The 26051-nt window shown below is 39.8% G+C and overlaps 1 protein-coding gene across 9 annotated transcripts; it reads left to right on the forward strand.

Annotated features, from left to right (window-relative positions):
* Window positions 1-1263: 1263 nt before the first annotated feature.
* Window positions 1264-25150, forward strand: ZMYM5 (zinc finger MYM-type containing 5). 9 transcript variants are annotated; one of them, XM_031465678.2, is made up of 8 exons: window positions 1404-1530; window positions 2411-2477; window positions 9067-9559; window positions 9798-9891; window positions 18390-18675; window positions 19209-19374; window positions 20437-20649; window positions 23755-25149. In XM_031465678.2, the coding sequence occupies exons 3-8, from the start codon at window positions 9077-9079 to the stop codon at window positions 24520-24522; spliced, it is 2010 nt and encodes a 669-aa protein (XP_031321538.1). In that variant the 5' UTR covers window positions 1404-1530; window positions 2411-2477; window positions 9067-9076; the 3' UTR covers window positions 24523-25149. The 9 variants fall into 9 exon arrangements, with proteins under 9 accessions (XP_064349368.1, XP_064349369.1, XP_064349371.1 ...); XM_031465677.2 differs by lacking the exon at window positions 1404-1530 and adding an exon at window positions 1649-1828; XM_064493296.1 differs by lacking the exon at window positions 20437-20649 and having other exon boundaries at window positions 1402-1530; window positions 23755-25150.
* The last annotated feature ends 901 nt before the right edge of the window (window positions 25151-26051 follow it).

Consider the following 26051-nt stretch of genomic DNA (forward strand, 5'->3'; position numbering starts at 1 on the left):
ATACACGACGCTCATCAGTCCATTGACATGCTTTTGCCTCAGCAGATCTGTCACTCAATAAACCTGTATCTTTACCATCCCCCAGAAGAGGTAATCAAAGGGGGCTCAATCTGCTTTTAAAACATAAATAAAGAAAACATGTCATCTGTACTTCCAGACACTGGCCATAGGGTGTTTCACCAACTTCTACTAAACCCAACCGCACCGGCCGCAGTCCCACCGACCCCGCCAGGGCGAGGGCGAAGGCGAGGGCGAAGGCGAGGGCGAAGGCGAGGGCGAAGGCGAGGGCGAAGGCGAGGGCGAAGGCGAGGCCCGGGCCTCCGCGCTCGCCTCCTGACGTGGACCCTCGGACCCCGCACCGCCGGGGGACGTGCGCCCGAGACGTAGGTGTAGACGGCGAACAAAAGAGGAGCCCGCGGCCGAGGTGGCTCCGCGGTCGGAGCTCGCCCGGCCTGGCCCGGCCCACCCGCCGCAGGGCAGGCCCGGGACCTCCGTCCGCCCAGTGGACCGGGGAGGCCGGGAGGCGGCGGCCGCGCCGAGGGGCGGACCCGGCGCGGGGCGGCCCAGCCCTTCCGACAGGCGGGCGCCCGACTCGGGGCGCCCGCAGCCGCCTCCATCTTGGCTGGCGGAGGCGGGGAGCGGCGTCTGGCCCCGGCCCCGTCGCGCCGGCCCGTCCCGGGGTGCGGGCGCCGTCCCCGCGGCCGGGCGGCGGGGCCCAGCCCGGGCTTCCCGGGACGAGGTGGAAGGGCCCCCAGGTCCCCCCGCGGCCCCGACAAAATGGAGGACGTCGTCTCCTCCCGCAGCCATGACGGGAGTGGGGGACGCCTCCCCACGGGGCTGAGTGAGGGGAAGCGCTGCTGGCCCTCGGAGCCCTCGGGCCCTCCCCGCCGCCCGCCTGCGGGCCTCCGGGCCTCCGCTCCCGTCCCCGCCGGCCGTGCCCGCCCGCCCCTCACGGGGCTCCCAGACACTGGGCAGGGAGGGCGTTGGGGACATCGAGGCCGCGGCGCTCCTCGGGCGGCGTCGCTCGCAGCCGCTGCGGCGGCCAGGCGCCCAGGCCAGGGCAGGGGGAGGCGGCCCGGCTCAGGCCCTCGGGCTTCGTGGCCCCAAGAGTCCCCAACCCCAGGGGCCAAGCCGCGGCCGGTGCGGCGGACACGGGAGTCGGCGGCCCGACCCTGACGGGCCGGGGTGGGGGTGGGGGTGGGGGTGGCGGTGGCGGGGGTGGAATGGAGTTTCGGGGGCGTGGCCTGCGCCTGACGGACAGGGACCGGGCCCACCCCCTGGAGGGGGGTCCTGAAGGAAGGCGGACGCAGCCAATGGGCGTACCCGAAGCGGCCGTCCCTCCCTCCCCGCCCGCCAGTGAGGGCGCGGTGGGCAGGGCCTGTCAGGCCAGGCCGCGCCGCCGCGACAGTCGCCTCAGCCTCCTCACCAGCGCTAAATCCGGGACTGGACCGAGCGGAGTTGCGCGTGTTGCCGAAGTGGGGTGGGCCGGGGGCGGGGAGGTTCGTTCCGCGGAGCCGCAGCCAGAACCGGGTGAGGCTTGTCCCCGCTGTCTCTCTAGCTCAGGGCCGCCGACAGTGGGGGTGGCCGGGAGCGGCGCAGCCTCCGGAGGCGGAGGCGGAGGCGGAGGCGGAGGCGCCGGGAGGCGGAGATGGGTGAGGGCGGCCTCCGGAGCCTCCCACCGACCCAGGACGAGCGCCCCGCGGCGCGGCCGCCGTCGCCGCTGCTGCCGCGTCGGGGCCTCGGGCTGCTTGCGGCTCCGCTCATGTCCCAGGCGCCTTGGCGGGCGGCCCGCGGGCTGCGGGAGTGCGGGTGCGGCCGCGAGGGCCGGGTGAGGCGGGCGGCGGCGGCCGGGGTCGCGGGTGGGGGAGGGGCGCTTCTGTGGGCCCTCGGGGCGGCGCTCGCACCCTCCCGGCCAAGGCGCGAGGTCCCCAAGTTTGGGGACGAGGACGCGGGCTTCCCGCGCCGGCTCCCTTTCTCGACTGCCGGGCCCGCCGCCCTCATGGTTTATTTGGGCTAGTTTCTAATGGCGGACGGGGAGCGGGCGAGCTGCGGGCTCCCGGCAAATGCGAGCCGACCCTGGCGCGGCGGGGACTGCGCTGGGTGGGCGGGTTCGGGGGTAGCAGTCCTCGGTGGTGTCGGGCTGCGCTCGTCCTTCCCCTCCTCCCGGCCGGGCTCGCCGCCCGCCGCCTCTCTGTCTGTAGTACGAAGGAACAGTTTAGTCTTGTCTGGTGGTGGCGGTGCCTTTAGTTTTTGTTTTTACCTGTTTTCTGCACTGCGTTGGGGTGGGGAGGGTGGAAGAGCGCTGCAACCCTAGACTTTTTGCCCCTTCGCTTCCTTCTCCTGTGGTTACGGGTTGGTACTGAGTCCAGGTTGGCTATAATGAAATTGTTTTTATCTCCTCTCTCTCTAGGACCGGAAATCACCTTCAAGCCATTCTGGTGAAAGTGTCATAAATTAAGAAGGAAAACATATCCTTTGTGAGTAGTTTTACACCAATTTTCTGTTTAATACAGTTGGTGTAATGGTAGGATGTGTTTCTGTGGAACTTACTTTTATCTTGAAGGCAAAGAGCTAATTTCTTAAGTGGACCCTGTCCCCAGAGCCAGGCCAGGGCAATCCCCGGGAAGCTCTGGGACTGGGTGCTGATGTTTGCACCACCGGTGTTCTCCAGAGTTCTAGTTTAAGTTAGTTCCATCTTAAATGTTTTTTGTTTAATATTCTTTTCCTTTCTAATGGAGAGAAATGATTTTTTTCTTTGCTGTTGGATTAAGGCAAATTACTGAATTTTCTGTTGTTTTAAGGTTGATGGAGGCAGTATCTTTTGTGTTTTTTTTATTTGAGGAAGATTTGTATCTGTATCCTCACAGTCCTCTAGCAAGCATCACATCAGGAATACATAGTCTAGTTTCATGCTAGTCGTAATTCTAGGATAGACCACTGAAATGGTGGTGACATCCTCCGTCATGAAGTTAATGTGTTTTTTCCCCTTGTTACTAGAAAGTAATCTATGTGCTGTACATTTTGGTATAGTAAAATGCCCCGTTCTATCATGTTCAGTTAATGGCTTTAACACTAATCCTTGTCTTAATCAATAATTTTACTAGGAGTCTCAAAATGATTGTTTTTAAACAATTCTCTGATTTTACATTTATTGTTTGGAATTCTGTACAGTTTTAGGTTTTGCCTGTTTTGTCCTTTCAGTTGATCGGTTTTCCACTGGTCATCAAAAAGAGGCTTCTAATTCGTTTCTCTTTTGCAGTCAGATTTCTGCCTTCCCTCTGCCCTTGTTGCCTCTTGGCAAACTTGGCTTTACTCTCACTTACTCTGTTATGCTTCTCAGCACGCTGCTGTAGTTAGACAGCTTTTAAGAATAAAAATTATTTACACAAAAGTTTTCATAGGATACCGAAAGTATTGGTGTTTCACATTGCTTGGTAGTTTTGTGGGATGATGGAACATGGGTATGGTTCTAGAGCTATGAGGAGCCTTCACAGGGAGAGGGAACTAGTGGGGCTTCAGAAGATTGGCAGGGTAAAAAGCCATTGACTCAGTTACTATCATTTGGAAAAGCCGCTTTTCAAAAAAAAAAAAAAAAATCTGAATTTCTCTTCAGGGTGTTCCTAGGGTATTTGTGGCTTGACGTACAAAGGACTAGGTTTAGTGCTAGCCAGGTTGGGGTTCATCTCTCTGCTCTCTTACTTTGGCAAGTGCAAACTAAATAGGGGTCAATAAATGAACCTTTATAAATGCACATCTTATTCAGTGAAATGCTTTTTTTAATGTACATTTTACAAATGAGTGAATTTTGTCTGTCTGCCCAAGATTGCTGATTGATGAAGATTGAAATGACTTTAAAAATAGGTAAAATAGCTGGCCCATAAGTTTCAGGACACACACACAGAGGTTGTTAATGGTAGCTGCAATTCTTATCTTTTTTTCTTTATTTCTTGAGATTTTGTTAGCTTTATCTTTAAGCCCTTTTATTGATTTTTCCATTTCTGCTAAGCTTTTCATTTCTGGAAGCTCTTTTTTGTATTAGAAATGTTAATTTCTACATGGTCTTTTGCTTATCTTGTATCCATAGAGTACTGATTGTTTGTGGGTTTTCATTTTATATTTTCTTTTTCCTGCATTTTTCTCTGTCCTTTTTTTTTCTCTCTTTTAACAAGTATTTTTCTTATTAGAAACTTTTTTCAGATATTTCCTAATTCTTGTTGGTCTCATGATTAAAGATTGGGAAATAGAAAACAGATTGGAAAAATGAGTGCAGCTTTCGACTTGGAGCTTCACTTGGATGATTCTCTTGACCAATATATGGAGAACCTCTAAAGTCATTATCTTTAGATCTTTACTTTTTGTGGGTTCCTGATTCCACAGAAAAGAGTGTTTCTGGCAAAGAAGTCTTCCAGGGATGTCTGCTGCCTGGAAGATAGACACCTGGATGCCAGCTTTCTGGGAATCAAGAGGGAGAGAGGGGGCATTTCATGCACATAGTGTTGAAGCGTTCACCAGTGCTAGGTGAACCCAAGACAAAGCTGGAAAAAAATCAAGAAATAGAGAAAAAAAAAAAGATAAGAAGTATAGCTTTGTCTCTTATCCTCTCCAAAGAACTAAAGTCTAGAACTTGGGCCAGGGTGTGGAAAGAACTATCATCATCAATGTGATGGGAGGGGAGGGACCTAAGATTTCACAGCCTCTTTATTTTAGCCACCTCCTCTATTCCAGTGATAACCTGAAGCTTCTGAGCCTTTTGAGGATTCCGCAGCATAAATCAGGGTGTTTCTCAGCTTTTTCCAGCACTGCTTTAGAGTTTGGCTATCTCAGATAGGCAGAGTTAGTTAACTACTCATCCATCTGCTTTTCAGCTTTTCAGCTTTTGTTGTTTTTGTTTCTTCTCTTGTTTTTCCTTTCCTGTGAGGAGGAGGAACTTTACTGCTGTTTATGGGGTGGTTTTAGAAGGGAGTGAAGTTAGTTCTGTGTGATCAGTCTGCCATCTTAATCCCTACCAGACTCTTGATTTCTAGGTGGTAGTTTTGTACTTAGGCTCTTAATTCTCTTGGTATTTGTGGTAGTTTTTCATTTGATTCTTTGTTCTCCTATCTCATTGTATTTGTCAATACACCCAAAACCATGGTACACCTTTGTTTTGTTTATGATTTTAGATGGGAATGCTTGTAGCATATATTCACTAAACATGAAACTGGCTTTAAAGTTGATACTATTTAATGTAAATGTTTTTATAAAGAAAGATCTGTTCTGTGACAGAATATGTCCACAGAGGTGCCACAGAACATGTTTTTGAACTCATTGTTGATGAACAGGTTTTTGTAGCATACATCCTAATTATCTACTGTAGAGCCTAGAAGATAAAGGTGTGCTTACAGGTGGCCAAAAAATGAAACTTTGAAGCAATAATTAAGCATTTTAAAATACTTTCTTGGTGATTTTAATATTTAAGGTTCATAGTTTACCTTTCTAATCACATGCTAATCTGTCATGTTAATACTTCACTGTTTCTATTTTAGCTACCATTTTTAACTGATTCTTTTTAATATGTAAGTTCTACTTAATTGTGTATTAACAATTGAATATTAAGTAACTAATAAATTATTCAACTGATTTTTTAAAAATTGAAGATGGTCTCGGGAAGATTAATGATACTCAGTTATAACTTAAAATTTCAGTAAAATTTTTTGCAACTTTGAAAAAGCATGTTTTAAAAAGTGTAACACTGAATCACACACTTAAAAATGGTTAAAATGACAAGTTTGTGCTATATATATTTTACCACAATTTTTTAAAAAGGTAAATGTAGCAATCTTCAGGAAATAAAAACTCCTGTGAGATGTTACTAAAGTAAGCACAATAGGGCAAAGTTCCCTGACTTGTATCTTTGTTTTAGTGTTAACTCTTATCATTACCTCTAATTAAATACCTTTTTAACTTTGCAAGGTTGTTACCCACTACCTAGAGATCATTTGCATTTAAGAGTCTTGCTTGGGTTTAAGCCTAACTTTTATGTACGGTTGTAGTACAATTTTGTATTGATCTTCTGTATGAAGGTTCTCCATTGATTTTATGTTAATTTTCGTTGTATCTAAATGAAAATCAATTAAACATTAAATAGTTGTAGATCAGTAAGATACCACAGGAAGATGAGGTAAATATTTAAGATTAATTTGACATGTTGAAATTCTAGGGTGTAGGCAAAGTATTTGCCTGCATACCTTCTCATGGAGATGGATTTAATATTTTTTGCACTCTTTAATATGGTCCAGGCAGACACTAGGGACTTTGCATGTCCAGTCATCACGATAAATATCTCAAGACTCCTGTATTATCACCATTTACAATTTGTAGTTTAGAAAATTAAATCTCATTGAAGTAAGGTAATTTGGTGCCACACAGCTAATTAGCTAAACCATAACTTTTTCTGTTTTTGGATAATACTGTAAAAATAGTTAAAACTTCTCTGTAGGCCATGTTTATGGAATTAAAATGTTTGATGGTTAAATTATATGCACATGGCTTTTAATAGTGGTTTAACTTTCTCATAATCTGGGATTTGAAAATAGGTGAATACTTAATCTTTTTTCAGAAATGACTACATTGAATTTAGCATAAAGAATGCCGTTTCTGTTACTTCCTTTGGAAAGATTAAGTTAGGACCTAACAGCCTCCAGAGGGTACTGTGTAGTCACTTAACAGCCCTTTTCCAGAAATTGTTCTTTTCTATTTAAGGTTTATTCAAATACATAAAGAACTGAGAGAATTCATGTTCAACAGCTATTATATTTCATAACTCAGCTTAGGCTGAATTATTGCCTCTTTCCTTTGAAAATCAACCATATAGTAAGCTTACTGGATGAATGTTAACTGTGATCCCGATTTTTGTGTTTCTTTTATAACCTTTTTAAACTCATCCCTTAGGTTAGTTATTTCTTATTCTTTGAGATAGACTTATTTGAATGTTGATTTTTTAAAATAAATTTGGTCCTTATTAAAAGAAGTAATTTTAAAAAATTGCTTTATACATTAATTGCACAAAATGTAGTGGCTATGAAATAGATTATAGGGTCAGATTTCTTGGATTTGAATCCTGACTACCCTTTCCAGCAGTGGAGACTTGGGCAGGCCAGACAGATTACTTATCTTGAGTCTTAGTTTCCTAATGGATAAAAAGGGAAAAAGAATAGTTCTACCTCATTTACATAAGCATTAATTGAATTAATATATTTAATGGCATGTCACCTATTAAGAATAAACATTACCTTTTGTATGACTATAACTATTGCCACTTAAAATTGGTTGGGAACCTTATTTCAAAAAGATACCTGCACTCCAATGTGAATAGCAGCACTATTTACAATCGTCAAGACATGGAAACAACCTAAATGTCCATCCACAGATGACTGGATAAAGAAGTTGTGGTATATTTATGCAATGGAATAGTACTCAACCATAAAAAATAAAATAATGCCATTTGCAGCGACATGGATGGCCTTGGAGAATGTCATTCTAAGTGAAGTAAGCCAGAAAGAGAAAGAAAAATATCATATGATATCACTTATATGTGGAATCCCCCCCTAAAAAAAGAAAGGAAAAGACAAACTGAAATTACAAAACAGAAACAGACTCAGACAGAAAACAAACTTATGGTTACTAGCAGGGAATGGGGTGTGAAGGGATAAATTTAGAGTTCAAGATCTGCAGATACTGACTGGTACATATAAAATAGATAAACACATGTATACCGTACAGCACACTGAAAAATATTCGATATCTTGTAGCTTACAGTGAAAAAGAATATGAAAATGAATATATGTATATGCATGTATGACTGAAGCATTGTGCTGTACACCAGAAATTGACACAACATTGTAAACTGACTAAAATTAAAAAAAAGTAGTTGGGAAGATTTTAGAATAGAATGTTACTTGGCATATTTTTGTATGAGATGTTCAAAATTGAATGATGACTGCTTTATGAGTGAGTTTTCTTAATTATTCACACTCAAAAAGTTCCCTCCTCCTTCACTGTCTTGAGTTTCTAAGAAAATTGAAGCCAGCTTATATAAACTTACCTCAGCTTTCTGTTATTTCTGCATACTTATATACATTCCAGTTGCAGTTGTCCCTTAAATAACACGGGTTTGAACTGCATGGGTCCACTTATACTCAGATTTTTTTCGGTAAATACTGTAGTACTGCCCAGTCCAAGTTGGCTGAATCTGCGGATGTGGAACCTTGGATACAGAGGGCCAGCTGTCCTGTATATCCTTGGATGTCCTGGGACCACCTCCTCCCACCCTCGCAGATACCACAGAACAGCCGTATACTTAACTTTTCCCCCCTTGTCTTTGAGAAAAGGTGATTTCCTGTTCATGATCAGTTTCACTACCACCTGTGCACAAACCCTCATCTTCTCTTAAGAGCCTTGTTTCACTGATTACTCACTTCTCCAGATTCTTCCAACTGGGTCTTTCTGCCAGATCCTTTTGTTCCCCAGTAAGTACATGGAAGTGTGTTGAATAAAATAAAGTGACTGAGAATTTGGGACCTAGAGTTAGAGCTCTGAGTTTTAGGTCCTATTTGGGCTTATCTAGATCTGTTTCCTGATCTGTAAAATGAATTAAATTATATCTATGTCATGGGTTTTTCTCAGAATTTTACATAAAAAACCCCATAGCATAGTGTCTGGCAGTTCCTGGACAAGGAGAAAAAAGATTCAGAAAGATTTAATCGCATAGTTATATTGGAAGCAGAGAATTTGAATAGTGACAAAAGACACTGGGGAAATAGGGATTGGATGGTATCATAGTCATTTTAGTAGCTAAAAGTATATCTAGTATAGTGATTGTATTTAGACCCTGAGGTATTGGTGCTTGACAGAATTTGTTACTGTTTTCTATTTCAAGGAAAGACTTAGATAAAAATCACATAAAGGAATTTAAAATTTCATTTGTGCTATTTTGTTGCAATAAAATACAATAATCATACTAGTCTTAACTGTACTTTAATAAAAAAAATATATACTAAGACTTTTTTTTTCTTTTCTCTGTTACAGGTTCTTTGGCATGGATAAATGTTCAGTGGGAGGATTAGACTTGACTGAACAGACTCCTGTTTTATTAGGGAGTAAAGCCATGACAGCTAGTCTCATGGACATAGGAAACTCATTTGGTGACCCAGCTAGCCCTTTAATTAATAGATCTAGAAACTCATCAGTGGAAGATGATGATGATGTTGTATTTATTGAATCTATACAGCCTCCTTCAACTTCTGCTCCAGTAATAGCTGTTCAAAGAAATTTTACATTTGCTTCATCAAGAAATGAAAAGCTACAAGGAAATTACTCCATAATTCTTCCCTCCTCAAGAGATCTGGCTTCTCAGAAGGGAAGTCTAAGCGAGACAATTGTCATTGATGATGAAGAGGACGTGGAAACAAATGGAAGAGAAAAGAGAAATTCTTCCAGTTTTATCGAATGGGGACTTCCCAGAGCTAAAAACAGAACCAAAGATTTGGATTTCTCCTCCTCGAGTCTTTCAAGAAGTAAGGTAAATGCAGGAATGGGTAATGGTGTTAACACTACAGAATCGACTCTGAAATTCATATTACTAATGTTACAACCTTAGAAAGAGGTATTAAGCTCTGAATGCTGGGCGAGATATGAACTTAATGATTACACATGTAACATCACTATAGAATACCAACTTGGGAGATGTCTCTAACGGACTGCAGTCAAGTAATTTTGGTGTTAATATACAAACATACACCCCATCTTTAACTTCACAGACCAAGACTGCAGTAGGACCTTTTAATCCTGGTAGAGTGAATGTGGCAGGAGATGAATTTCAGAATGGAGAATTTGCGACTCATCATAGTCCTGGTAAGCAGTAAGTGATATTAAGTATTTTCTTTCCACCGCAAGTAAATAAACTTTCGGCTGTTATATTTAGTATTGATATTTATTTTATTTACATTCTGTATGTGAAATATTTTATTACTCTTGACTTTCATATTAAAATAGAATGTTTTACTTAATAAAACTGTGTACTGTTTTGCCCAATTTGATTTATATCCAAAGTATTTTAATTGAAAAGTCCCATGACTATTACCTATATCTTTGTTTACTAGCATCTTTATTTTAACGTAAAAGTCGTAGAATAAAAAGATGGTTAGTGAACTGAGAGATTAATGTTACATAATAATTAAATATTACTTAACTTTTAATTCTATAACTTGACATTTCAATTTTTACTTTTCAAGTATTTACTTTTGGACTGCTTGTCTCTGATTTTTATTTTTAAATAAGCATTTTATTAGTTGCTTCATTTTAAAAGTTTGAAAACTTTCTTACCTTTAAATCAGAGACCTGTATTTTAAAAACTTTCTATGTGGCCAGTCTTGTTCTGATAAAATATAATGAAAGTTATTTAAAATTTTACAGATCTCTTTTGTGGCTTTTTCATGACTTAGTGTGGGGCTTATTTTTTGTTTGTTTGTTTTGGTTTTTAATGGCCATTTTATTTCTCTGAGTTATTGACCGTCTTAGAATTTTATGAAAGGACTAGAAAGCAACCAGAGCTAATAAGAATCTAATCACTTACTGCTTTAATGGAATGCTAGTATTTTTTTTTTCTTTAAACATTTTAAAATTAATTTTTCTTTGGTTATGGGAATATTACAGATCATTTGGAAGAAATCATAATTAGAAATAAGAAAATAGTATCGGGGGGAGGGTATAACTCAAAGTGGTAGAGAGCACGCTTAGCATGCATGAGGTCCTGGGTTCAATCCCCAGTACCTCCTCTAAAAAAAGAAAGTAAATAAATAAGTAAACTTAATTACCTCCCTCCTCATCTCAAAAAAAAAAACAAAACTAAAAAAAAAAAAGAAAATAGTATCTGTCACTTACCCTACTAAGTAGAGGTGACTTGATCACTGTTAAAATTTTATTTGTTTGGTTTGTAGATAATTGTGGATAGTTTTTTCTTCTCCTTTTCCTTTTGACACAGTTCTCATAGTGTGGAATCTGAAACCACATAATGAACTTTTCATTCTTTTGTATTACAATTGATTTATCTTTGAATGGATTTTACCTTTGTATGATTTGGTAAACATTGTGCTTTGGTTATTTGGAAAGAATTGATTTGCTGAGTTACGTAGGTCTTCTAAATGTTGACACTTTAGAAAGCTGTCAAGCTAACAGTGCTTTTTTTTTTTTAAATTGAGTTATAGTCAGTTTACAATGAGTGCAAGTTTTCATAGATCATAATTTTCACTTGAAAGCTCAAATTTTCCCATTGGCAACAAATACTGTTATTTTTCTTAAACTGACAGGCTCATTTGATTTTCAAGAAAATGTCAATAACCAGTTGGTCAGGCATTCTTTAAAAGTGATATTTCAGGAAAACGGCTAGTTCAGCTTTCAGTGCAACAATTTTGCAAGTGCTTTTCCACTTTTTCTTAAGACAACCATTGTACTTTGGTTGAAACAGAAGTGGTTTGTGTATGCGTCCCTGTTCGTTATATAGAATGTTGAGATGTAGTCAAAGGCTGAAATTTAGTAAAGTTAATAGTAATTTTCACTTTTTCATCAAGTTCTTCTATTGTATAATAAATCGTTCCACTGGCCTTTGTCCCTGGCTCTTGGGAGAGAGACTAAATCCTTGGAATTTACCAAATGCCTAATGACAAAAGACTGAGGCTGAGGGAGGGTCACCAGAAAGACCAAGCATGTGATGAGAGTTGGGCCTTTGAGCCAGCTTCACCTCCTTGGAGGAGACAGAGGCTGGAGATTGAGTTTAGTCACATGCAGTCATGCCCACACAATGAGACCCAATAATAACTCCAGACACTGAAGCTCAACGTAGCCTCCTGGTAGGTGGACCCATCCATGCCAGGTGGGTGACGGTGCCTAATTCCACAGAGAGTGGGCACAGAAGCTTGGCACTGGGGCCCTCCCAGACCTCACCCTGTATGTCTCTTCATTTGGCTGGTCCCAATTTGTATCCTTCAAATAAAACTATGATTGTAAGTATAGAGCTTTCCTCAGTTCTGTGAATCATTCTAACAAATTATCAAACCTGGAGGGGTCTTAGGACATCCCAGATTTACAGTGAGTTGGCTAGAAGTGCAGGTGGCATCCAGAGTCAGGGCAGCCTTGTTGTGGACTATGCCTTTAAAGCTGTGAGGCTGATGCTAGCTCCAGGTGGTTAAATGGCAGAATTATATTGATTGACCAGTTGGTGTTGGAATAACAGCTGTAAGTGAAGATACCACTTTTTCTTTCTTTTCTACAAGTGCCTCTTAGTGCAGAGAACAGTACAGTCAGAATGTAGTCATGCTGGTACCAGCACAGCTTGGCTCCGCCACCAGCAGTTTCACCGTCATTGCTTCTGCATCACTAGTGCAAATGCCAACATGGCGAAAAAGGCAGATTATCTTGGTCTTGTTACAGAAATAGTTTGGCTTTGCAGGCCCTTTTATTTCTTTTTTATGTGATGTTGAGTAGAGTGATCAGAGTATAAAGTCTTGTTTTTGACCTGGGGTGGAAGGGAAGCATTTGACATTTCATCATTTAATGTATTAGATTGTGTCAAATATAATAAGCTTTTTATGTTTATCTGATAGCGTGATTTATCTGATAGCGTGTTTCTGGTCTTTGCAGTCATAAACAGGCTTCTCATGAATCTCTCTAAGTTTGTCAACACTTGTCTTATTTTCTTCTGAAAATTTTCTGTACGTAAAATTGCTAAGTCAAAATGTCAATTTATTTTTAAAGCTCTTGATGGGTAATACAAAATGACCCTTACCAAAAACTGTATTTGTTTCCTTACACCATAAGAAGTTGGTTTTTTTCTTCCATGTTTTAAGTTCTTAGAGGTAGGAGTATTATTTAATGTTTGCTAAACTGATCATTTAAAGGTGGTATCATCTTAATTTATGTATCATTGAACTTTTAAAAGTACATTTGCAAACTTTTTATGAATTTGTTCATTCATGTTCATCCACTTGTTACTTTGTATACCTTTTGTTTATTAAGAGTTAAACTTGATAAATATAATTTAAAAACTTGTGATCTCTGTATTGAAGGATGTGTTAAAAGCAGTTGAAAAAGATGTTGAATACTAGAAATAGTGTTCACTGAAAAATAATTGTTTTGGATCTTTTGTTTCTTTTACTCTTTGACTTATTTTTAATTTTGTAATTATTTCCTAAATTTTAGATGTCTATTTGTGGAAGCATGAATTCCATCTTACATACATATAAGCTCTCAAGTGAAGTTAAAATCAAAAAGCCTTGCTGTGTTTCTTTTGTTTCAGCTTTGACCATTTTTCACCTTCTGAAATAAATTGAAATTGTGTATTTAATGGTGAAGTGGATCAATAAGATGCCTTTCCGTTTAAAAGCACAGCACATAGCCTGATACTTAGCTGTGAAAATGCTGTGAAGGCCACTCAAATTGTGGGCATAAAGGAAACTTCCGAGTGTTGTTTGAATGTAATTTTGATTACTCCTGAGTGTGTGTTTATTCTTGTCATCTCTTTATCTCATTCAAAACTGTATTTTATGTTACTATATTTTTCATGACATAAAATATCAATGATTTTAATTTTAGGGGGAAGTAATTAGGTTTACTTATTTATTTACTTAGAGGAGATACTGGGGATTGAACCCAGGACCTCCTGCATGCTAAACATGCTCTCTACCATTTGAGCTATACCCTCCCCCTCAGTGATTTTAAAATGTGACAAAGACAAAAAGCAATAGAAGACCCACTTGATGTTCATTTATATACATGTTCTTAACTATGTTTAAACTGTGTTGTTTATGATATGGCAGTGAATTTCCATATTCTGAAGTACGGATTTACAGTGTTACTGTGTTCTCTAAGGTTTTATTTTGGGGGACAAAAGTTAGAGAACTAAATAATACCATTTGGTGTCAAATTCTGAAGAGTGTCTACCGAGGTGTCAGGTGAAGAGAGATGGTTAAGATGTGTCTTAAGCTTTCTGAAAGGTGAAGCCACTTGTCACAAGGCCTGTCTTCTTCTCGTTGGTGTCTTCACTCTTCGTTTAAATTGAATATAGCAAAGCTGATCTTAGTATTAACCCTAAATTTTGTTATTGCTTGCTGTCAGCATTAGTAAAACTAGCCAATTTTCCCAGGCGACGTACAGAACAGGAAAGCAGCAGCTGTATTCCTGTTGCGACTGTTGTTACTGCTTAGAGTCACAACTCCCCCAGGGCATCTCGCTTTAGCTGCTGTGTGCGTCCCACTTCTATAGACAAATAAGAGCAAGATGAGGGTTTCTGGAGTTGAGTTATATTTAAATCTAGGGCTTAAAAGTCCAGATTTCATTCTATAAAATTGTGACTCTCTAAAGTACAAATGAAACTCTGTTCCATCTTATGAAAATGGGACTGTCCATTAGAATGGAACTTTCAGTCACTTACCCTTTCATTGACCTTTAGGGTAGGCTGTTTTTCTTTTCTTCACTCATCACGTATCTTTATGTAAATAGCAAAATCTCATTGCAGAAAATACCTAAACTTAGAAATTGTTCTTGCATCTGTGTTGTATTTTTGTTACATTATAAGCATTTCTGTCCATGATACTGATTCTAGGAAGTTATGCTTCTGATAATAATAGACTGTGGACTAATAATAGATAGGTAACTCCTATCCCTCCTCCAGAGAATATATAAAATATGAAAAGCATCATAGAGCTATAAATACAATGAAAAAATTAGGTTTCTAATATCTGAGAAGGAGCCTTAGAGATGTTGTCTCTTACTTGGGGTTGCTTTTCTCTTATGGGTATGTGTTGAGGTCCAGAAAAGGCTGCTGGGAATCCAGAGGGCGCTTTCAGCAGAATTTTTTGAATTGGGGATATTCCAACTTTTGACTTGGGGATAGAATAACGTAATCTAGACTCTGAAATTTTTTTTCTGTTTTTCATATAAAAATAATAACAATCAGGGATATGAGGATTCAAGACAATATAACAAAATCAAGAGGAAAAAAAGCAGACAATAGAATGAGCCCACAAAGGGTACAGATAATAGGATTATTAGATAATCTACACTTTAACTGCAGGTTGGGCACAGCTGAAGAGCATCTGAGTGTATCAGAACATTATCCAGACTGAAGCACAGAGAACTGAAAGGAGGGAAACAGAAAAAGATGTAAGAGACTTAACTGCACTTGATGAAAAGGATATGTAATTAATGTCCCAGACAGAAGAGGTACAATTGAGAATTTCCTAAAATAGAGAAGAAACACTAATGTATGAATTCAAGAACCTTTACAAATCCCAAGCAGGATAAATACCTAAGAAACCATTAGGAGACGTGCAGAACTCACAGTCACAGATGGGAAGCAATACAAGTGTCCGCAGCAGCAGTATTAGCCACACTGTGGAACACCCCTGTGGAAAGGAGCAAACAACCACAGCAGTGTGATGAAGCTTACAGGCAAGATGCTGAGTCAAGGACACGAGAGAAGAGGGTACATTGCGCGTGATTTCATACACGAAGTACAAAATAAGACAAACTAATCTTTGAAGTCGGAATAGGGATGGCTTGTGGGAAGGAGGGAAGTAACTTGAGTGGAAGAGACATCAGGAAGACTTCTAGGACGTGGAAGTTTGCTGTTTGTTTATCTGTGTGATGGTCGTACAAGTACGTACTCATCGTAAAAGTCTCCATTGATCTCTGCACTTAAGATGTGTAAACTTTTATGTGTATGCATTGTTCTGTAATAACTAAAAAAAAAACCCTACTGAGACACTGAAATAACTTCTCACTAGCAGACCAACGCTAAAGAAATACTAAAAGGTTTAGATGCAGGAAGAAATGAAGAACATTTAAAACTCAAATAGCGGTTATGGTCCTTACTGGACTTTGGTGTAAATCACCTCTAACTTCTAGGTCTTAATTTTCCTTGCATATAATGAGGGATTTAGATTAAATAGTCTGCTAGGCCCCTTCTCTTAAAATTTATCCTCAGGATAGAGCATGGAAGAATTTGAGAGTTCTTTACATTTAACCTGGAGACACTAGTACCAAAAATAAAATAAGAATTTGATGAAATAAGAAACTTTAAAATTAGAAGAAATTGAATACTTGAAGTATAAACAAAACATTTGCTTTATATATGTATGTACAAAAGCTAAAGTGAAAAAAATTTCAGAACCAATTGAGCAGTATTGTTGATGTCTCACTGTACATAATTATATATAAATATATGGTATTTATCCATGGATAAGTTCGCAAAATTTAAAAGCCCAATATTTTTGTATTTAGGGTTCTTATTTCTCCCATATTAGTGGTAGCAACAAATCTTGTAATAGTTATCTTTTATTTCTATTACTTATTAAATCTAGTTTGTTATCCAGTATGATATGCAGTGAAGTTTGGTCCCAGAATGCATCCTGTTTATAAATAATATTTGTTTTCTAAAGAAATGGTTAAGAAGTAGGAAAATTTAGCAATAAAGAAAGTTCTGAGTACTTGGTAATAAAAGACAGTTTTGGAATCCAGTTCATATTCGCCAGCAAGTCATCCTGTGGAATGAAAGAACGAAAAGGAAAAAACAAGATCAGAAACAGTGGGTGGGGATTAGAAATGAAAAGAGTTGTTAGTGTTGGTAGTATTACGAGAGGCCTTGGAGCTGTGATGCATGGAGGGGCCGCAGGCCTTGGCTCATGACAAAAGCTGTTGAAGAGAGATGATAGAATAATGTAGTAGTTCTGGGCCCTGTTTCTCAAAGATTCACTGTTACCCAGAGTTAGTTAGAAATGTAGGATCTCAGCCCCTCCTCAGACCTACTGTTTTGTTGTTGTTGTTGTTGTTGTTGTTGTTGTTGTTTTGCCTTTCTGTGAGTTTATTGTGGTTTTTTTAATTATTACTTTAAGAAAATGACATTCTGTGCTTTTTGGATTTTAAAGGTAACCATATCCACTGTAGAAATTTGGAAAGGTAAGATCATAAACAGTGCCCTCACCGTTACCACCAGCAGCACCTGAGGGTTTACGCCTCCATTCGGCTTTGCACGTGCGTCTGTAACCCTGGACTCACGTGCACATCACAACTGTGATAATGTGATGTCCACAGCACATGCTAGGAGACGTGCCTGACCCACACTGGCTGCTTCTACCTAGAAGGCAGCTCTCCCGATGCAGTAATTCCCTTGGGTTGTGTCAAGCTGTTCTGTCTCAGTCCAGCCACAAATGATCGTGACCAGGGGCAGTTTTATTAACATGATTGATAAATTCTGAGTCAGGATGGCTGCACCTAGTAAGGGAGGATCAGACCTACTGATTTAGAATCACTATTTAAACAAGGTCCCCAGGTGATCTTATGCATGTTTAAGTCTGAGAGGCACTATGACCTGCATACGATGTTGTTCCGTTTTGAAGCTAATGGTAATGTATGATGGAGGCCCTGTGTGATCCACCACTTCTACTGATGCCTAGGAGAGATTTCAGAAGGCTAGGGAGTAATTGTACAAAGAGTTGCTTTAAAATGTTATGTCTAAATTATATTTATTTCAAAGTATTTTGGAGGGAAATGTACTAATGTCTATATATTACTTAAAATACATAAAAAGAGTAGATTGAAAGATGTGATAAAGTGAAATAGTGTAGAATCTACTTGGACATACAGGTGTTCACTGTAAAATTCTTTCAACGTCTCTATATGCTTTAAGTTTTTCATAATAAAATGTTAGAGGGAAGCTGTTATGAAAATGGGTATCATATATCATACTCTTCAGTTATCTTTTATTTGCATATTTGCTTTGTTTTGTATTGTAGTCTTTCCTTTTAGAAAAAGTGGCTTAGGAAGTGCCCCGAGTACAAAATGTAATGCTTCATCGTATGCATTATCTCATTTAGTCTTTTTTTTTCTTTCTTTAGGGTAAAAGTAGATTTATTCAGGGAGATACACACTCCATAGACAGAATGCAGGCCATCTCAAAAGGCAAGAGAGGGACAGAGAGAGTCAGCTTCATTTAGTCTTCATAACACTGATAGGTTAGGTATCTGCGCAGTTTGTAGCTGAGAAAACCGAGACCCAGTTTAATTTACTTACACAGTCTCCGGTGCAGGAGATACATTTTGAAGCTCGGGGATCTGACTTGAGAGACGATGGCTGCCGCATCGCACAGCTGCACAGCCGCCGTTTCCACAGCTGGCACAGTAGGACACCACCCCTCAGAATACAAAGTGGTGGTTCCCCGGGGTGGACAGCAGGCCGCCTGGCCCGAACCACTCACTTGTAAGGCTTTCTCGATATTTTCCTACTTGTGCAATATGAACGTTTTCTGATGTGAATTTTGAACTGTTCAGTGACTTTTTCTTGTATGTTTTCTTTTTAAGATTCTTGGATCTCCCAGTCAGCATTGTTTCCCCGTAATCAGAAACAGCCAGGGGTGGATTCTTTATCACCAGTGGCCTCGCTTCCTAAACAGATTTTCCAGCCTTCTGCCCAACAGCAACTGACTAAACCAGTTAAAATCACTTGTGCAAACTGCAAAAAGCCTTTACAGAAGGGACAGACAGCTTATCAGCGCAAAGGATCAGCTCACCTCTTCTGTTCCACCACCTGCCTCTCTTCCTTCTCTCATAAGCGTACTCCAAAGAAACGCAATGTAACAAGTAAAAAGTAAGGATTACCTTTCAGCACGGCTCCATGTGGTTGGACCCTGGCAGTGTGAATGTGTGTTCTGAAAGTAATTAGTTGCAAAGATTCGTGGGTAGAATTGATGCACAGGTGTCTTCAGGTTCACTGAGCTGTTGCCCTAGAGTGTCAGAGCCGTGGGTCGTTTGCGCTGCACTCGCTCAGGCAGGAGAGTATAGGTGTAGAAGTAAATCCACCCCCTCTCCCTGTTGCTGCCTTTGCCTCGCCCCTCCCCCACCTTCTCCCTTAGTTCTGTCCACTTGCTGACACCCTTCTGAATGCTTCTGAAAGTCGCAAGAACCTGTGGCAAGGTTTAAAAGGTCATAACGGTGACAACAAAATATTTTCATCTCTAAATCTCTTCTCACATTATTTACGAACTCTTGGCAGTGAAACCAAAAAGTAGATTTTTCTAGACCAAAAATTATGGTTGATTCCTAGGTTTAAATCATGAGAAAATGTAAAATGTCAGTTATTGTTCATATGTTCTTAAATTGTGTCTATCCATTGTATTTCAGAGATGCACCTACAAAAAAAGCTTCTGTTGTTCCTCAAGTGGAGTCAAGTGGATCCTTCCAAAAATTGTGTAGTACATCTTGTTTGTCTCCCTTTGAAGACAACCAGAATCTTAGAAAAAGAGTTCTGAATAAATCAAGATGTACAATCTGTAGTAAACTTACGGAGGTCTGGAGTTTTACATCTTATTTATGATCTAGGTTACAGTGATCATTCTAACTTTTAGGTGCTGTTAAGTGCTCTGCCATCTCCCCAGTCTACCTATGATGTTAAGGGAAGAACCAGGATACGTCAGACTGCCCTGTAAACGGATGGCCATTTGTGTGGTGTGGGAAGTAAACATCCCTGTCTGTGGAATTAGATGTACTCATAAACAAAGCAATAGTTTTATGGCAGATTTTGTTTTTATTAGCCACACTAAATAAAAATGTAGGTTTAGGATGTAAAGTAAACAGCCAGTCCTGCAAGAACACGTAGAACAAGCAGAGTCGGTTGCTTCATATTTCTTAGGTAGTGTTGCCATCTTTCGAAAGAAGAGTGTATCCAGGCGTCTTCACTTAACACAGCCCTGGGTAACTGAATGAGGTGTTGGTTACTCGGCAGCTGTGCAAACCCAGATGTGGTGTTATCTCCCTTACGTATATACAGGGTGTGGGCAACATTGACCCCCACCCCTACTCCCACCAGGTTTTCTAGGAGAGTGAAGTTTATGATACCTACAAATTCCCAATCCATTTATTTTTAAGCAGGTCATATCAAAGCCTGCTAACCAGTTCATCTTCTGTAATTCTTAAATGTCTCTGGGGAGGTTATTACTGGTTTTATTGCTTTTTGTTCTGTGAATCTTATTTTTCCTTTTTTATAAAACCAAACAATGGTTTTACAAAGAAATCAAAAGTAAAAATGAAAGTAGCTAAATGTGCTTTTTTTTGAGTAAAGGTATATTTATTTAGAGAGATACATGCTGCATAGAGTGAAAGGCAAGGAAAGGTGTGGTGGTTGGGTGCTCAGGTTAAAGTAAAATAGGTACATGCTCCATAGACAGAGTGCTGGCCATCTCCGAAGAGGAGGGAGTGAAAAAGGGCCCTAAATGTGCTTTTTAAAGTCTTCCCTGAATGTTTCTTCCACTGAGAAATTACTAGAGGTTCTTTGTTTCTGTTGAAGAAACTAATTATCTCATTTTTGGTGCTAATAATGGCTCATTTATTTAAAAATTGGTTTTTCTTTTAGATTCGCCATGAAGTCAGCGTTAATAATGTAACACATAAACTGTGCAGTAACCAGTGCTTTAATAAGTACAGGTTGGCCAATGGTCTGATAATGAATTGCTGTGAGCAATGTGGGGAGTACTTGCCCAGCAAAGATGTTGGAAACAACGTCTTGGTCATTGAAGGTCAGCAGATGAGATTTTGCTGCCAAAGTTGTATTAACGAATATAAACAGGTAATTCTTTCTTAATGAGTATTAAATGAGCAAGTTTGCAATAGCTCCTCCCTGTTAGCTTACTTTGAGCAGATTTATGTTAGAATCTCCTTTGGTTCCATTTTTGGCAGTCTCTCATTGAGTAATACTCTCAGGTATTGAAATCGATTTCTAAGTAAGCTTGTTTTAGATCTTTACTTTTTTGTAAACGTTACAATGAGTAATTCTTTTCTCTACCAATTTGCACTCCACTGACAACTTAATAGTTCCAGTTGCTCTATATTCTTAGCTAAATTTAGTATTGTCTGTTTTGACTTAAACTATTCTGATGGATATGAAATGATGATATCATTGTGGATTTAATTTCCTGGTAACTACTGTTCCCCTTTAATCACTCATATCTTCTCTAGTAAAAGTATCTATTCAAGTCTTAGCTCACCTTTTTATTAAGTTGTCCTCCTATTATTGAGTTGTAGGAATTCTTTATATATTCTGGATATGTATCTTTTGTAAAATAAATGTACTTGGAAGATTTTTCCCCTGGATAGTGTTTTGTCTTTTTGTTTTCTTACTGTTGCTTTTAAAAAGCCCAAGTTTTAATTTTAATAAGGTCCAATTTACTATTTGCTTTTCTTATTAATACTTTTTGTGTCTTGTTTAAGGAATCTTTGCCTACCAAGGTTACGAGATATTTATGTCATCTTATATAAGCTTTTTAGTTTTAGATTTTATGTTTAAGTCTGTGATCCATCTCAAGTTAATTTTGTGGATGGTGTGAGGTAGGGGTTAAAGAATTACCTTTCTGATTTCAAGACATTAAAAACCTCAAAACATTGTATCATATACCATAAATATGTATAATTTCTAAAAATTATTTATTTTGGGAGGGGAGGGAGGTCATTAGGTCTATTTATTTGTTGTTAGTTTTTTTTTTTTAATGGAAGTACTGGATATTGAACCCAGGACCTCGTGCATGCTAAGCATGTGCTCTACCACTTGAGCTATACCCTCCCCCCAACATGTACAATTTTTATTTATCAGTTATACCTCAGTAAACCTGGGGAAAAAAGACATTAAGCTACAGTAATTAAGATAGTGTGGTATTGACATATAAAGATAAACAGATCAATGGACTAGATAGGCCAGAAATAGAACCACACAAATATAGTTCACTGATTTTAGGAGAAAGGACAAAATCATTTTGAGGGAAAAGCAAGATACTTTCAATAGACGATGCTGGGACAACTTTTTTGTTTGTATGGGCATAAGTGAACCTGACCTCATTTTATCCAATGTACAAAAATTAATTCAATGTGGATCATAAATGTAAAATCAGGAGCATGTTCAGCTCTCATTTTGCTGAATAAGGATCTCGGTGGTTCATTTTCGGGGAACAGTAACTCTGAATTGCAGGCTTGTTGGACAGCAGAATAAACAGTAGGTCCCATGTTGACTTTTGAGTTTTTGTATGAAGGCTTATTTATATTATCTTTATTATTTTCTTTATGTATATTGCACCTCATATTTAAAAGCTTTTGGGTGTGGCTTATGGATAAGATTGCAGGGGACAGTTTAAAAACAGGCAAAAGGATGTAGCATACATTATCTTTTCTAAAGAGTATATAAGAATAACCTCTGATTTGGTAATAAACAACTATTTTAGGTCATATGTTTTGGTTTTTTTTTTAATGGATGATTTACCTGCATCTACTTAGGCCGTAGGCTTCTACTCAGTCAAGGACAATGAGTGCATAAACTTCAGACAGATACGCTGTTTGTCCTCTGAAGAGCGGACAGCTTGCACAAAGGTTATCAATTTTTTACTCCTAAATGAACACCAGAGGAGGTAAAAATGGGAAAATATGCATAGTCAGAATAGACAGCAACAATATATCCAGAATTGCTTGAATAACTACATTACCTGCCACTGATCCCCCCAGAAATGTCTGTCCACATCAGTAATGCAGATAGCTCATTAGTACTTGGCAAATAGAAGAATGACATTTCTGTGTAATACAGAAGTTTTATAAATGCGTTTTTAAGTGATGAGTGGCAGGCCTCACAACAGAAAACCTTAGTGATGTATGAAAACCTTAAGGAAAAAACTGAACTCTTGCAGTTAGTGGCTTATCTCAAAATACCACGCATAGTCATGATGTTAAGACTGGGTCTTGGTATTAGTCAGTGACCTAACCAGGGCTGATTTTGCCCCCTGGGGACATTTGTCAGTGTCTGTAAACATTTGATTATCACAACTGGGTGAGTGCTCCTGGCACCTAGAGGGTGGAGGCCAGAGATCCTAAACATGTGCAGCGTGCCAGGCAGCCCCTCACAGCAGAGTATCTGGCCCAAGAGAGGTGCCAGGGGTGCCAACGTCAAGAAGCCCTGTGTCTAAAGGCTAAGTTGCAGGTAGCAACTGTGAGATAAGCATAGTGAGGAGGAGGAGAAGTAAGTTTCCATCCTCCCCTCTGAGAAGTCAGTAGTGATGCCTGAAACTGGGAGAAAAAAATCACTAAATAGTGATACACGGATGTTGTTTTAATATTTGGAAATAAACTAAAGAATCAGCTGAAAATGTTGACAGTAGCTTCTGGGAAAAGGGAAATGTAAAGGGGTGAGGGATTGCTGTTCCTCTTTGTTAGCCAAGTATAACTAGTTGATGCTTTTTACTAAGTGTGTATTCAGTTCAATTAAATAAAAACCTTTAAAATATGTTAAAGAAACTGAAGTTCAGAGAATGTGTCTTTGAAGTCACACAGCTAGAATTGACCATCTGAAGACTTAATGCACTTTATTGCCTTCATTGCTGATGCTTAATTGTCCATGTGCTATATTACCGCAGGGTGTGGGTAATACTATATTTTTATTTCTGCTTTTTGGCTATTACAAACATTTTGTGCAAGTCTTTGCCTGGACAAATTTTCATTTTGGCATTGCTGGGTCGTAGGGTCACTCTGTTTACCTGACTCTGGTCATTCTTCTTTTATTATAGCCGTCCTAGTGGGTGTGAAGTGGTGTGTGGTGGTAACAATTTGTATTTCATTGATGATTATTAGGCATTTGTATATACATTAATTTTTTCAGTGTTAACAATTTAAGGTAAATTTTTAATCTATTTCTCCTCAGATGATGGAAACAAACTCAAAAAATTTATTAGCATCAGAAAACAGAAAAAGGAATGCTGTTAGAGAAGAAAATGAAAGAAAATTTTGTGGATCGTTGAATACACTTTTGGAAAAAGTAGAGGGAATACCGGAAAAAAGGGGAAAGACGTTAGAGCTACAGGTTTCAGCAGAATGTAGCCACGACACATCACTGATCCTGCAGGATGTGAATTTACCTCCTCCTGTGTCAACCACAGCTGACAAATTGCAGGAGCAACTGGAAGAGAAAAAAACAGAAGACTCCATTAGACCAGTTGTGGTTTCTGCAGATCCAGGTACATGGCCCCGAATTTTGAGTATTAAGCAGAGGGACACTCTAGTTGAAAATGATCCACCTCAAGTAAGAAATTTTAACTTTCCAAAAGACAGTACAGGGAGGAAGTTTTCAGAAACTTACTATACAAGAATTCTTCCAAATGGTGAAAAAACCACTAGATCCTGGTTGCTGTATTCAACCTCAAAAGATTCTGTGTTTTGTCTGTATTGCAAACTCTTTGGGGAAGGGAAAAATCAGCTGAAGAATGAGAATGGGTGCAAAGACTGGCAGCATTTATCACATATTCTTAGCAAACATGAGGAAAGTGAAATGCACATCAACAATAGTGTTAAATATTCAAAGTTAAAATCTGATTTGAAAAAAACTAAAGTGGTTGAAGCTGCTGGACACAGATCACAGGAGACTGAGGGAAGCGATGGTGTGAAGCTGTTGTACATGGTCGACCTGGTCTGACATGACGCAGTCATGCGCTCACTCAGATCTGCATCCGCCGGTGGGTGTCGCCTGTGCTGAGGCTCTGGGCAGAGCAGCACATCAGTCATTAGCAGTAAGTATCACGGCACATAACTAGTAAAGATTTCGTTTCGTCTCCAAATTCTAAGGGTAATGGCGTTCATAGTGGTTAATGCCAATTTCAGTGAAGGTGAATTGTTACCTTTCCAGTCTGTCTGTTCACACCTTTTTAAATGGGCACTTCAGGACTGACATTTGACTGGTGAGGCTGATGTTCTGTTTGATTATCTTGAAAGTGGGAGAAAGGCTTGAATTTATCAATACCAGTTGCACAAGATATTTATGTGAACAGGCATGTCATTCAGAAACGGAATGGGATCCGAAACTGCAGCTTTTTGCTGTTAAACCAAATACTTGTGATTTATTTCATTTGGGCAAAACATCGTTTTATTTCAGCAAAATAGCATCATTTGTTACATTAAATTAAGGTGGTTAATTTGTGTTTTATTCGTTTGGTTTGGTTTTAATTTAATTTGTAAATGTTTTAGTTTTTATTGTCATGTGAAAACCATAAGCATAAAGAGTGTATACCTATTTTTATGTTGGTACAAATATAAGAAATATTAAAATAAATATATTAAGTTAACCTTTAGCTATTGTGACTTTTTTTTCTTTTCTGAAGGAGAAAATACTCTATTGAAAATTAAGGCTCTCAACTTTTTCAAATGGTTAATCAGTGTTCCCTTCACCATGTAATTCTTTTTATAACCATTTTGTTTTCTGACAACTGGATCATTTCAGTGTTTCAGACTTGGGTCTGAATGAGGCTCTGGGGTGTTTCCAAAAATCCAGACTGTTCCAGAGTGTATCACAGGTTCTGAAGTTCCTTTGCAAACTGTTCATGTGCCCACTATTCCATTAACACTTACCAGTTAATTGAATGACAGGTTTGTTATGTAATCATGTTAGATAGACCTGGACTCCTGAGTGTTGCTGGTGGATGTAACCAGTGTCCAGGTTCTTGTCTCGTCGCAGAAAGAGTTCAGAGATGAGACAGGGAGGTCGAGAAAGTAAAGTGGGGACTTACTAAGAGGTAGCTAGTACACTCAGGGAGAGAGCAGGCAGGCTCAGATGAGCATCTGTGCTGAGTTTCTTTGGCAAGTTGGTCACACAGGGTGTAAAAATTAATAGGTGGAATATTCATTCGGGAGGGAAGGGTTTGGGGTCATATTCCCTGATTTTCATCCCAACTCCACCCTCCCAAAGGGAGGAGTGATTTTTGTCTTTATTTGGTCTGGATGGGAAGTGTCATGGCGTTGGTGCATGATGGGTACTTCTAATCTGCAAGGCTAATTTTATTGTAATGAGGGCATAATGAGCAAAAGGTTACATTCGGACCCTGGAGATCCCTGCCTATTTCCACCTTCTTTTCTGTCGACCTCCAGGCCACTCATCACCTCAAAAGGTGTGACCACTTACCAGCCCAGAGCTTCCTGCTTTTCTTTCTCTGCCCATGGACCCCTGGTGCT

The sequence above is a fragment of the Camelus dromedarius genome, chromosome 13, assembly GCF_036321535.1.
Source record: "Camelus dromedarius isolate mCamDro1 chromosome 13, mCamDro1.pat, whole genome shotgun sequence".
NCBI classification, from domain to species: domain Eukaryota; kingdom Metazoa; phylum Chordata; class Mammalia; order Artiodactyla; family Camelidae; genus Camelus; species Camelus dromedarius.

Coding starts and splice junctions, on each gene's coding strand:
- ZMYM5 (XM_031465678.2), top strand. CDS start 9,077: ATGGATAAATGTTCAGTGGGAGGATTAGACTTGACTGAACAGACTCCT. Junction 9,560..9,797: donor CGAGTCTTTCAAGAAGTAAG/GTAAATGCAGGA, acceptor TTAACTTCACAG/ACCAAGACTGCAGTAGGACC. Junction 20,650..23,754: donor GTATTAACGAATATAAACAG/GTAATTCTTTCT, acceptor ATTTCTCCTCAG/ATGATGGAAACAAACTCAAA.